Source organism: Polistes fuscatus, unplaced genomic scaffold (genome assembly GCF_010416935.1).
Source record: "Polistes fuscatus isolate 324 unplaced genomic scaffold, CU_Pfus_HIC Scaffold3, whole genome shotgun sequence".
Taxonomy (NCBI): domain Eukaryota; kingdom Metazoa; phylum Arthropoda; class Insecta; order Hymenoptera; family Vespidae; genus Polistes; species Polistes fuscatus.
The window spans coordinates 7379953-7394019 of NW_025113107.1; the positions used below are offsets into that span (position 1 = coordinate 7379953).

Sequence of the window (14067 nt, forward strand, 5' to 3'; positions counted from 1 at the left end):
TCTAGTATAAAAAAAATCAATTCGTAAGAAGAAAAAAAACAAGAACAAAAAGAAGCGAAGAATAGATAAAGGATATTTGTAGAAAAAAGAAGAAAAAAAAAGAAAAAAATAACAACTCGAGACAAGGTCGAAAAAGCATAAAAAATTGGAACGAAGGGAAGTCGATGGGGGGAAGATTATATATAAAAAAAAGGGAAAAAAAAACAAAAACCTATTAAATGAATCGAGTGTTCGAGAATAAGGATATATTGGTTTCCTTTTTTCGTACCCTTCGAAAAAAGTATTGCGTGTTATGGCGTAAGGTTACTCCCTCGTTCTTCCACCAATCGCGGTTCGACGTAGGTGATAAAAGCACGCTGTCATCGTTGCCAGTCAGTTTCTATTCTTGGCATCGCGAGGAACGGACGTATAATACCGTCCTTCTGACTAGAAGCAAATTTTTTATTGCGACATCACTTAAACGATTTCAACTAAGTTACACAACCGGTAAATCCTGTGAAGATTTGAAGGACAGCAAGATGGCAGGCATATCGAGAGATCCTGCTGCTGAACAGCTTAACGATTACAAGAGAAATTTGAAGGTACGATCTAACGATCTAATCGAATTTCTAGATGATCTAAAATAAATGTATTCTATTCGTTACCCATTCGTTTCTTTATTTTTATTATTTCTCCTTTCATTCATGACCTCTATTTTTACCTTTTTTCTTATTAGTACCAACTCTCTTTCTTTCTCTTTTATTCTTCTTCTTCTTTTTCTTTTTCACTCTTTATTCTTTTCTCTCTCTGTTTATCTTGTATGTTTCGTAAGATCTATATTATGACGCTAGAGAAATCAACACTTCCGTGCCTAATCTTATGATACCAGTTTTATGTAGGTGTTAAAAACAGAAAAAAATTGTTTACATAGAAGTTAAAAAGATACGATCGATGTAGATCGCATTAACGGTAGACGTTATACAATTTACATATTATCACATAATGTTTATTTACTTTTATCTATTTTTTCGTTTCTTTTTTTTTTTTTTAATTTTGCATAAGATTATTATGGAAATTTTTGAAGATATTTCAAATGCTCGTCATTTTAACACTGCAGGTCGATGTCGAATTAAAATTACTTATAAACTTGCATTTAATGTATAAAATTTAATTTTTGTTATTTATTACAAATTAATTTTTTTGTTTAGTTGATAGGATAAATAAATATATAATACGTTAACACATTTACATTTTCATTTGAAATGTAAATGTTTCAAGGAATTTTTAGATAGCCTAAGTAGTTTCTTTAGAGATAATCTTTTTTGAAATTCTTTTCACTATATCTAGAACATTAGAAACTAACTTTTTACAGGCGTGCCTAAAAAGAAAAAGAGAGAGTTCCATATGCACATGTATAGATATATGTTATATACGCATCTGTGACGCGTCAGTTTGATTAAATGTAAATGTATTTATCATTTTATTAAAGAAAATGATTAGCAACATTCGTATTTTGCTAAGTGCATTATTTATTATAAAAATAATATCTGAGTAACAACACAACATTACAAATCTAGAATATCTCTTTAATTTATTTACATATATGCACATACATGACAACTTTGTTGATGCTTAATTACATGTTATTTTTCACGAGAGAGAATGATCGAGAAAAAGAAAGAAAATATTCGAGAGAGATAGCATTAGATCAAAGTCCCTTGTATAACGAAAAATCATTGAACAGGTACAGAAATTTATATCATATCGTCGCGATGTATTTTAAACATGTTTACCAATGCAAATGCTACGCATTTTATTCTATTTTTAAGTTAACTTTTTTAATTCTACAATTAGAAATTGAAATTCGATAAATTATTCGTTTTTTGTTTTGACTGTGTTAAATGCTTTTATATTTATAAAAAAAATATATACTTTGAGATGTTTTTTTTCGTTCGTTTAACAATCGCTTAAGTAGCAATTTGTGACTTTAAGCGTTTATTATTATTACGTAATATATTTGTCGTGCCGTACAAAAAATACGCTTTTAATAAACTAAAATCTCACGTGAGAGATTAAATATGTTTTATCAACAATTGTCGCAATTTTTCGTTTTTTTTTTTTTCACGGAATGAAAAAGCTGATGACTATCTTTATTGATCGAAAATATTTATGTATGTACTTATATGTATATAGGTCGCTCATTTTTCTAATCGATTAACTCCACACACACACACACACACACACACACACACACTATAAAGTAAAGAAAATTAGAAACATAATCTACATCGTCGTATCATTTATCATTTAATTACTATACTAATTTTGGTCATTTAATGTCATTAAATTTTATGATTAAAAAAATTTATTTTCAATATAAAATGTTAAATATTTATATATCAAATGTTTAAGTACTATTATACAATTTAAAAAAATTGTTTAAAATGAAGTTAATCGGTCAGACTTCTGAATGGCTTATATGCATCTGTATATAGATATATTGACATAAGCAAGAGCTCTCACGAAAATTCCATCTTTGATAGACAGTTAATCTTTATCCTCTTTCTGATATTGCATCAGTACACATATTATGTTAGAAACAGAAAAGGAAAGAAAAAAAAATAATACACAGAAGCAGAAGGAAGGGAACGACGATTGCGTTTATATTCGAAGCTCTTTTGCTTTGCAGCAAACGCGAGGAATATTTTTTTTTGTAATAGAAATGAATTATTACTTCATGCAAATATAGTTAAGAAATCGAAAATGAAATTAATTAAATTCAACCGTTGATTGTTAATTTTTAATTCGACGGAGTACGAATAATTAAACTCACACTATGTGACCTGATAACAAAAAAAAAGAAATGATAAAAAAAGCATCGATAAACTTTTCGTTTTATTTTATCACGTTCTCTATAATAGTTATTTTTAATAGAAACAATCTTAGCTACGAGGCAACGTTTCGTATTCAGTAAATTAAATGCAAATGTAGTCCTAGTTACGTGTGTATTACAGCATTTAGCAATGATTCGTGTTAGCGAACGTTGTAAACTATTTGTAAAGGCTATTTTACTTGTAAAGAATAAGGTATTCATAAAGAACGGGTTCAATGTACTTAGTATATGGCGGAACATGATCAATTTCACCAAACGTTACAGGTTGCGTGATCGAATGGAAATATTGCGTAGAAAGTTAAGAATGTAAGATGAGTTAGAACTAAATTGTATGATTCATAATGATTAATGGGGACCGTGATGATCAAGAAAATAGAGAATATAAGGATACTATTGTAATATTAAATATTTATTTTCGTCAGCTTTTTTTTTGGTGAGAGAGTAATTTATTTTTGTTTAAATTTTTACTATTTTTATTTCATAATTCGATATAATACACATATATATTATATGTCGTTAGATTTTATTCATAAATTTTCAATTCGTATTAATTTAATTTTATTTACCCATTTATAAATGTAGGATAAAGTATTATACTGTTCGCTGACGAAAGATTAGAAAAATTTATTTTATCTGGTAGTTTGTATTTCTGATTTATCACTTGGCTTTATCACGTTTCTTTTATAAAAAATTCAACTAGGTAATCGTAAGACTTTTCGAAGATATTGATTGTGAAAAACAAATAGAATCAATCATATTAATAGAATTCCTCTTGTTTACTTTCATTGAAATTCTATTTTATCTATTTGCGTATTCGATAAAATAATAAAAATAAAAATGAATCCGTGAATATAATTGACAAAAGAAATAAATGATAAATTTATGAGAAAGTCTGTTTTTAATGATGAAATATTTCTTTTACTAATCACTTATTTGAAGAAATCATTTAACGTATCTTCTTGATTAGAAATTTTCCATTCTTCCTTTGAAATAATAATAAGTTAGCTCATGTATGCAATTGCTGCTAAAGAGCTTCGAAACTCGACGAGGTAATTGTAATAAGTGGGTAATGCTAAGTAACGCATCTGCTACAAAAATAGTAACTAATTTTCTTTGTAAGAATGTAACGTTTGATAAATTATATCGTAAAAAAAGATAACTAAATAAATACTTCTTTTACAAACTTATGATTTATATTTATTCTTAAAAAAGAAAAACAATAGAATGTGTAAAGGAACGATACTTACTAATTAAAATATTCAGATATTTTTTCTTTTCTCTTCTTAATGTTTTTTTTTTCTTTTTACGATCCTATCCTATCTAACTTCCGTAATTTATAATATCTTTTATTCTTTTATGGAAATGCGGTGAACACGTTATCAGTAATTAATTGTCGTACTTTTAATGAAAATCTTCATAAATTTATTCCACAATAACCACAATGATAATTTTATTGATAATCAATTTTTATACGATATAAATTTACATAATTATAATATCTGTATTAACTGAAATATATATATAATTATTTGTTTATTTTTATTTATTTATTATTCTTGTTTCTATAAAAAAAAAGGGTGCACCACCTGTACTGTTAACCGGTAATGGAGCTCTCATCGGTGATAAAAAGGCCAGTCTTACGGCCGGACCACGTGGGCCAATTTTATTGCAAGATTTTGTTTATCTCGATGAAATGTCACATTTTACAAGAGAAAGAATCCCGGAACGGGTAGTGCATGCTAAAGGAGCTGGTGAGCGATTTCATGTTCAAAATTGATTAACATAATCAATTTAATAACAAAAAAAAAATCCATTAAAATAAAAAATCCATTAAAATAAAAAAAAAACATTGAAATTAATTAACAAGACAAAATATTAAGGAATGTGTTTACTCATACATATATTTTTATCGTTTAATGTATAATGCAACGTATTTAATAATTATCGAACCGATCGAAACTTCCTTTAAATTCTTTTAATACGCAATAGACGAGGAATTGTACAATTATATACGAAAAGAATACATAAGTTTTAATTATATTTTTTTTTTTCAGGCGCTTATGGTTATTTCGAGGTTACACACGATATAACGAAATACTCGAAAGCAAAAGTCTTTTCTCAGATTGGATTAAGAACTCCGATTGCCGTGAGATTTTCTACCGTGGGTGGTGAGAGTGGTTCGGCTGACACGGTTAGGTAAAACTACAAATTACTATTAAAAAACATTTTTACTACTACAATTCCTTTGTTTTTCTTTTTTGGAGAAAAATATGAGAACAATTCATGAGAAAGTTTCTTGAAATATTCTCATGGTTGACTTATGTTAGAGAGATAATGATTATAATTATCATGGAATATAATAGATTTCCTTAATCGTTTAGTATTTACGAGTAATCTTATTTATTCTTTATTTATAAGTGATCCTCCGTATTTGAAAATTTGCACAAAAAAATCGTTAAATGTATAATAAAAAACGTTAAGCATACAAGATAATAACTCACGTAATTACACAATTGCGTTTCTAAATAATGTTTTGTTTTTTGTTTTGTTAGATCTATATATAGAATTAACGATCTTAATCTATGAGAACTATAGCAATCATTATCAATTCATTTTCTTCTTATTTTTTTTTTTCGTTTTTTTTTTTATAATAATAGAAGTTAGCCTGGTTAGGTAACAAATGAACTTTCCAAGTTTCATCAAACGTTTCTCTTGATTGCAGGGATCCACGTGGATTTGCGGTTAAATTTTATACCCAAGAAGGTATATGGGATCTAGTTGGTAACAATACACCCATATTTTTTATCAAAGATCCACTTCTCTTTCCCAGCTTTATACATACACAGAAAAGAAATCCCGTGACTCATTTGAAGGTTTGTATGGAAGATAAACAATCGATAAAATGAAATCAACATCGCGATTATTTAATTACCATTTCGTTTATTTCGTTATGCTTCATTGGAAATAAATAATCGATCGAACGATTGAGGAAATTTTTTTCTTAAATAGCGAATTTTTTCTTAATAGCGAATTTTTTTCTTTAATAGCTTTCATGCGCATTACTAGAAGCCTTAATAATAATGCTTATGAATACTTTGTAGGATGCTGATATGTTCTGGGATTTTATCTCGTTAAGACCAGAATCAACACATCAAATATTGTTTCTTTTTTCTGATCGTGGTCTGCCAGATGGATATCGTTATATGAATGGTTATGGCTCGCATACCTTCAAACTTGTGAATTCATGCAATGATATGGTTTACTGTAAATTCCATTATAAGGTAATGCTTCGATTTTTGTTTTATTTTATGTTTATATTAAATCCAATATGAAAATTTTGAAATTGAATTATTGAATTACTTTCAGACCGATCAAGGCATTAAAAATCTTTCAACCGAGAAAGCGGCAGAATTGAGCGCTTCCGATCCTGATTACTCTATCCGAGATCTTTACAATTCTATCGCGAAAGGAAATTACCCATCATGGTCATTTTCCATACAAGTGATGACCCAGGAAGAAGCGAAGAAATTCAGATGGAATCCGTTCGATGTCACAAAAGTAATAACAAATTATTGTCATTTGTAACTTGATTTTCATTTCATTTCAAATAGATTATATTAACGAATTATGTTTGATTAAACAGGTATGGCCGCACAATGAGTTCCCATTGATTCCCGTGGGTAAATTAGTGCTAGATCGCAATCCTGAAAATTATTTCGCTGATGTAGAACAAGCAGCGTTCGATCCGGCCCATATGCCACCTGGAATCGAACCGAGCCCAGATAAAATGTTGCAAGGTCGTCTTTTCGCTTATGGCGATACACATAGATATCGCGTGGGTCCGAATCATCTTCAATTACCAGTCAATTGTCCTTATAAAGTATATAATTATTTATATTATTTATTTATTTATTTATTTATATAATTATTTATTGACCAAAACTACTCATACTATTTTTTATTGTAGACTATATCAACGATCAACTATCAAAGAGACGGTCGTATGGCGGTGTACAATCAAAATGGTGCACCTAATTATTTTCCGAATAGCTTTAACGGACCAAGAGAATGTCCTGCTGTACGTTCACCACCTTTCAGTGTTAGCGGTGATGTAGATCGTTACGAACCTGAAAACGAAGATGATTTCGGACAAGCTACATTATTCTGGAGAAACGTACTTGATGCTAATGAAAGGAGTAGGTTGGTGCAGAACTTAGTAGGCAGTCTAAGCAAAGCTTCTTTGTTCATAATTGAAAGAGCGGTGAAAAACTTTTCTCAAGTTGATATCGAATTGGGTAAGAAATTGACCGAAGGTTTGCGCAACGCTGGAGTACCAATAAATTTATCTGAAAAATCTGCTCGTCTATAAGGATTCAAGATTCTTTTTTATCGAGAAAAATATATTTGGCACAAATTTTTTATTCGCACTAATATAATTGTAACGTTAAATTTTAATTATGTACTTATTAAATATGTATCATTCACAGAGCACATAAATATATTTTTATTTTTTTGGAAACATGTGTTTCATATACATATACATTAGTACTAGTTTGTCGTGCGTTGCTTATGGCAATCAAAAGTTAAGAAAAAAAACGACTTTTTGTGTTTATTGCAAAAAACGAACTAAAGAAAACTTTTTACCATGACTGTACGAGATTTGGAATTTCATTTATAATAGAAAGGTCGTCCTTTCACAGCAGGAAATGCATGGCCGTAAATCATAAAAATGCCTAAATTTCGATCATCTTTGTCCGTCATTTTAAAAAAAATAAGGTAGAGGTACCCAAAAAAAGAAGTTAAAATCTCTATCCTAGAAAAAGTCTATCCCAGATCCATAAATTCGAGCTCTCGGGAAAAATGAATCAATCTAAAATACATCTTCCCATACCAATTATTATCGAAGAGAATGACTCTCTTTTAATAATACAACCTGTTGCGTCGGGAGATGAATATAGAAGAAAATAAAGAAAGAAAGAGAAAAAGATGAAAAAAGAAAAATTAGAATAAAAAATATACTTAGAAAAAGCAAAAGTTAAAACACAAAAATACATTAAGAATTTTATTCTAGTTCATATTCGAGAAAATCGTATGTAAATCTTATTCTTACTAAACTCTAGTACTAAACATAAGTAAAAAGCACGAGCAAAAAAACGAAATGTAAAAAAAGTACAATTATTAATTGCATAATTAATTAGATGAATTTCACCGATGAGACAAGAAGATCTATCTTGAACTAATACAATGTACAATAGAATATACAGTATTCATGAATTATTCCAAAAAATAACGATACACCTCGCGTGAATCTAATAATGTAATAAAGTTAAAATAAAGTTAAAAATCATAAAGACAAAAAAGGTAAGAGAAATTATTGTGATGTTTAACGAACGATAATTAAGTTTAATATCTAAGAAAACGCAAATCTAAATAGTTATGACTCTATAAACTAACAAAAAACTTGTGCATCTTTTGAACGATTCAAGCATGAGTTTGACGTTACAAGGAGATGGAATGGTCTATCATCTCCAATTACAACTACAAATTAATGACGAGCAAATAAATAATACGATAAAATATAAAATAGGACTAAAGAGCTATTTTCGACAAGTTCGAACTTGCTGTTGAACCTTTGAAAATAGCTCAATAATCCATGTAGTTGCCCTTTTCAGCCACATTTAAGTGGGGGCCTCTTCGGCATAAGCCTCTTCGGCATAAGCCTCTTCGGCATAAGCCTCTTCGGCATAATGCCTCTTCTTTCTTCATATCCTAAACGCTGCTGTGAGGCTTTGTCTAAGCGCATTTTACAATGCATTTTCTAAACAATCGCAGCCTAAGTGTTGCTGAAACTTTGTATAATATTCGGAGAAGAAATTTTCCATACCTGAGTGGAAATTACAATCGCGCGACTTCTCCGGTCTCTACCTACTTACAAATTAAATAAACATTCACACCTGAGTATGCTAACTGCCTGTTAATTACCCATATTTAAAAAGAGTAAACATATGATACATACCCACCCACTCACTCCACGATTCTCTCACATACCACTAGGGTGCAAAAGCCTAAACTAGAGAGCATGCCCCGGGGCACCTCCGACACCCTAGTTCAAACGCGTGTTTTCTAATTTTATGGGAGTACGTACCAATTGCTGTAATCGACTGCCAAGGCTAATGATTATTGCAAATATGAGTAAATAAAAAATACTAGTATATACTAATATATATGCATACTAGTAATATACGAGTATATCAAAGTTTCCACAAATAAATGCGGTAATTCTACTATTCAAAACGATTTTATTACGAAAAAAAAATTAGAAAAATTTAATATAAATAGAAAAATACAAATATTCGTATTTTTCATACCATAAGTGATTCTGCAAGTAGTATTCCGAGTATTGAATGACGCATTAATAAAAAATTATCGCGAAACGATGTACAGCACATTCTACCTAATACGTACATACAGGTGCAAAGTACATCGTGCAACCACTAGCACAATGACAGCCGCCAATAGGGGAAAAACTTAATAATATAAATAACACAATATATTTGTGTTTAAATAATCTGAGATACAAGTAGAGAGCGTTAGAGTATTAAAATAATTGTTAGTTAATCGAAAAAAATGTCTATTGTAATTTAGAAGCACTGAGTATATGTTCGGAGCTCCGTCCTCTTCGAAATTCGCCGTTGGACTGGGTCGTTGTCCTCTAGAAAATAACTTTTATTGAAAGTTGTTTATATGACTTTCCGAACGTTGCGCATGTGTGTAAAGGAAATAATACACCTAATTAATAAAATTTAAGATTATATATATATATAACGTTCTGATTTTAGTATTTGACTCTCAAATTCATCACTGCGCAGGAGCGGTTAAATAATTACATGAAAATGATAAGAATGCTAAAATCAAAGCGTAATAATCTTGAATTTTATTTATTAGATGGATTATTCACTTTCTACACATGCGCAACGTTCGAAAGGTCATATAAACAACATTTAATAAAAGTACTTTCATAGAGGACAATGACTCAGTTCAACGACGAATTTCGAGGAGGACGGTACGTAGATCATTTACTCCGAGCTTTTAGACAACAATAGACATTTCCATCAATTAATTAACAATAATTATTTTAATACTCTAACGCACTCTACTCCTATCTCAGATTATTTAAACGCATATATATCGGTTTAAATATTGTATACTTATTAACTTTAAATATTACTTTGAATATTAAATTATTTCGATCTGATATTTTATTAGATGAAAATTTTACTATCAGATAAAAAAATATTTACTAGTCAATCGATTAATAACGCAAAGTGAAATCATCGAATGTATTGTATTATTTTATTTCTTAGATGCACATGTAAATTCCTCACCGCGTAATTAATAATGATTAGAATAGTCAATTAATTGAGTGGAGAGGTGTGTTTCACAGATAACGTTTCTTTCGTATACATGATAATGGCTAATATTCCCAGTCGTTTTAGAACGAAAATTTCCAGTAAACTATAAAAATCTTTGAGTTACGGTTAACTCTCGGGAAGCGACTTCTTTTTTTTGGTCGGTAATATTGGTTTCTCCAAGGCAATATCTCTTATTTATGCGTATACGGTCTCTACAGGATCTAAAAGAGTGCCGAAAAACTGTTATGGTCGAGAAATTAATGTTACAGCTAACCCCGCGTACATTCTCTTCTCTTTTTTCTTCCCTTCCTCTATCCCTATCGTTTTAAATCCGTAACATACTTCCTTTCTTTCTTTCTTTTTTTCCTCCTTTCCTTCTTTCTTCTTTCTTTCCTTTTTTCCTTTCTTTATTTTTCTTTTTCTTTTTTTAGAAAATTAAATATTTTTTTCTAATTTTTCAATATAATTGCTGGTAAATGAGAGGAACATAGGACATTTTTAGCACATAATTTGGAATTTACAATTTGCTGTACCCTCCCCCCCGCCGCCCCCTTAGGCAAAATTGTTGGAACCCGTGCAATAATATAGTAGCAAACCTCCCTCCCTGCTGTAATGTTCCCAACTAGAAACTTGAAAATTTGCTACCTCTCTTCTATTCAATACGTCGGAACGAGCATCACTTTGTTATTACAACACGCAAATCATCAATCGTCAAAATAGACGAGGGTTGACCTGAGAGGATAATCCCAATCGATTAGCTTCAGTCCAGCGCGCTTGAATATTTCGAAGAATTTTTGGGGTCTTTTAAGAATTTCCTAAGATTTTCTAAAAATAAAAATTCTAACACTGTAAATAACTAACAGGACTATTAAATTAAGAATTATGTCTCATTATTGTTTATTAAAAAAAAAAGTAATTTTTCTTTTATCTAGATGATATTATTAGTTTATCAAAAATGGTAAAGAAAAAATTGAAAAAAGAGCTATTTTTAAAGAGAAAAAAATTAAAAAAAATAAAGCTAAAAACTTTTAATGATGTTAGAATGAAAAGACTTTTGCTATTCATAGAAATCATTTGAAAAAAAAATAAAACTACGAAAAAGAAAAAAGGACTGACATGTGTCACGTACCTGGTCCATCTTTTTCTCTGATGAATTGTGACAAAGAAAAAAGTCTATTCCCACGAGAGTATTCTCAACCTTGCTTTTTGTTTCCATCAATGATCAATAATCTGACTAGACAGTACATTTTTCAACAGAAGTTTTCTCAATCTCTAAGGATATCTAACATCCGTTGTAGAAATATCAATTTCCTGTTACCCTTTGCCGTCAAGCTGAGTAAACAAGATATTTTCGATGTTTCCTAATAATATCATGTTTTAGATAATTAACAATTGCTAAGAATCATTGGTTAAAAAAAAAAACGATTCTACGAGAATCATAAAAGTCGAGTTAAAATAATGACCAATAATATTCATTTGTTTGATTCTATTCTTTTTGATCGTTTTGTGCATTTTCATTTTCTTCTGCTTTTTCGAAACAAACAAAAAGAAATTTTACATCGTACCTTAGAAATTTTTTGTTGTCAATAGAAAGAAGAAGAAAAATAAAAAAAAATTTCGAAAAGTTTATTCACCTCTATCGTATGACCGAAATCGTTGAATACTTTGAAAATTCTCCGTTAATATCCATAGAAGAAAAGTAGGACCTGTAGAAAGCTGGATATTCATGGGGTACGAGGGATTCTCCAGGGAATTATCACAAAAGATGTATAAACTCGGTTCTCAATCCTCGAAAGCGGGGTTGATTTACGATGGCGGGGAGAACGTTTGTCCTAAGATTCTTGGCGCTTAGGATTCGTTTAGGATTCGTCTATCCCCACCTCTGTGCTTTTCTTACAGGACTCGCTAAACATTCCGGTTTCTCTTCAATATTCTTCAGTTGGTTGTCTAGTAAGTTATTAGTTGACGTCTCGAGAACTACCAATTTATTGGGCTAAAGTTCTGCTACGACGATTGCTCTTCGTGTTTTCTATTTTTCTTTTAAAAGTTTTAACAGTTAAATCATTAAAAAAAATTCATGTAAGTCGAACATTCATAGATTAACGAACGTATTTTGAAATACTTATAGAAAAATATAGGTGACAGTTACTTGTTAGTGAAATTGTGTTAACGTTAAGTGTTGCCGAAGGAATAAGTTTTCAATGAAATTCTTTCCGACGAGAGAACCGAAATATTTCTGATCGTTACGATTTTAGAAAGAGATGAGAGTGAATTCATATTTCGTTAATTATTCAATTTTGCGTTAGGCCGAGTTTTCAAAAAATAACAAAATGTTCGACGTAAATGTTTCTGTTCTCTTTCTTTTATTCATACCTACGATCCTTTTGTCTTTCACGACGAACAAAATTAATTTTTCTTTATCAATGTTATTTTTTTTTTATTCAGATAGTACTTTCTACCAAAGTGACCAATGTCGAATCAAAGTGTAATGCTGACTCAGCCAAATCAATCCAATAATAGTCCGGAAGAAAATCCGATGGATAATAACGTAACATGGATACAGTTTCATAATACTACGCAAAATAATTCTTGTTTATATGAGAGTGTCAATTCGAGCAACTATCTTTACGCTGGGAGTAACGATCATATGGGAAACGAACTAATGGAAACAACTAATACGATGTTCTTGAATACATTACCTTCGTGGTCTGTTCAATCTCGTTCAATGAATGATTACCCGATAAATTCTTTTACTGCGAATTATCAGACAGAGATGGTAACGACTCCTCCGTGTACTTCACGATTAGAGTTTAAGATCACAACGGAAGATATTGATTCATACGATAAGTGGCCTCCGATATCAATAAAACAAGATTACGAAATCCGAAAAACGATTACGGAATTACGAAATTCATTAAGGAATGCTAACAGGAATAATGTGAAGTGTCCTTGTTCTGAATGTATATCGGGTAATAATAGTCCAGGTAAAAAACGCATGCACAGGTGCCACTATAAGGATTGTGGAAAAACATATGGGAAAACTTCTCATCTTAAAGCTCATTTAAGAACGCACGAGGGAGTCAAACCGTTCATATGTCATTGGAAGTTCTGCGATAAAAAATTTACCAGAAGCGACGAGCTTCAGCGTCATAATCGTACGCACACCGGTGAAAAAAAATTTATATGTGGTATTTGCAAGAAGGCATTTATGAGAAGCGATCATCTGGCGAAACATGGGAAGACTCATATAAAAAAAGAAAAGGAAAATAATTTTTCAAACAACGAACAGCCAACATTATCCGTTACTAATTTCAATTTTTCGTTAAATAATATAATTCAAAAGGAAAATGATCCGAGAGTCACGGATAGTCTAATGGTAAAAGAAGTTTCCATGAAACTGAAGAACTTGAAAATTCCGGTTTCAAGTTGCAGTCTAACCAATTCAACCCCAAATTTTTACGAAAATCCTTACGTTTAAAATTCTTACTCTATGCTTGAATATAACACTGAAAAAAACTTTATTGCAATTGTAGAAGGATTTTTTCAGCGTATATTCATGTAATTGAAATAATAACAAATGAATCGTAAGTGAATTTAATCTGTAACAAAAAATTAATTCCCTTATTTATGTTACAAGTAGAATTTTTATATTAATTTTTGTACATAACATTACAGAAAAATTATTATTCAGATACGATTAGTACTTGGATTCTTGACGAAAAACCACTAGAACGAGCTATGAGGATCTCCCCTTGCACCGAGACGACTTTTCATGCCATTCAA

General features: G+C 30.3%; 2 protein-coding genes across 2 annotated transcripts; both read left to right on the top strand.

The window, feature by feature from the left end:
- Window positions 1-251: 251 nt before the first annotated feature.
- On the top strand, window positions 252-7300 carry LOC122520115 (catalase-like). Its single transcript, XM_043640100.1, has 8 exons — window positions 252-581; window positions 4449-4623; window positions 4927-5068; window positions 5595-5745; window positions 5974-6153; window positions 6239-6430; window positions 6516-6752; window positions 6840-7300. The coding sequence occupies exons 1-8, from the start codon at window positions 519-521 to the stop codon at window positions 7239-7241; spliced, it is 1542 nt and encodes a 513-aa protein (XP_043496035.1). The 5' UTR covers window positions 252-518; the 3' UTR covers window positions 7242-7300.
- Window positions 7301-12754: 5454 nt separating this feature from the next.
- Window positions 12755-13762, top strand: LOC122519298 (Kruppel-like factor 2). Its single transcript, XM_043638664.1, has one exon. The coding sequence runs from the start codon at window positions 12755-12757 to the stop codon at window positions 13760-13762; it is 1008 nt and encodes a 335-aa protein (XP_043494599.1).
- The last annotated feature ends 305 nt before the right edge of the window (window positions 13763-14067 follow it).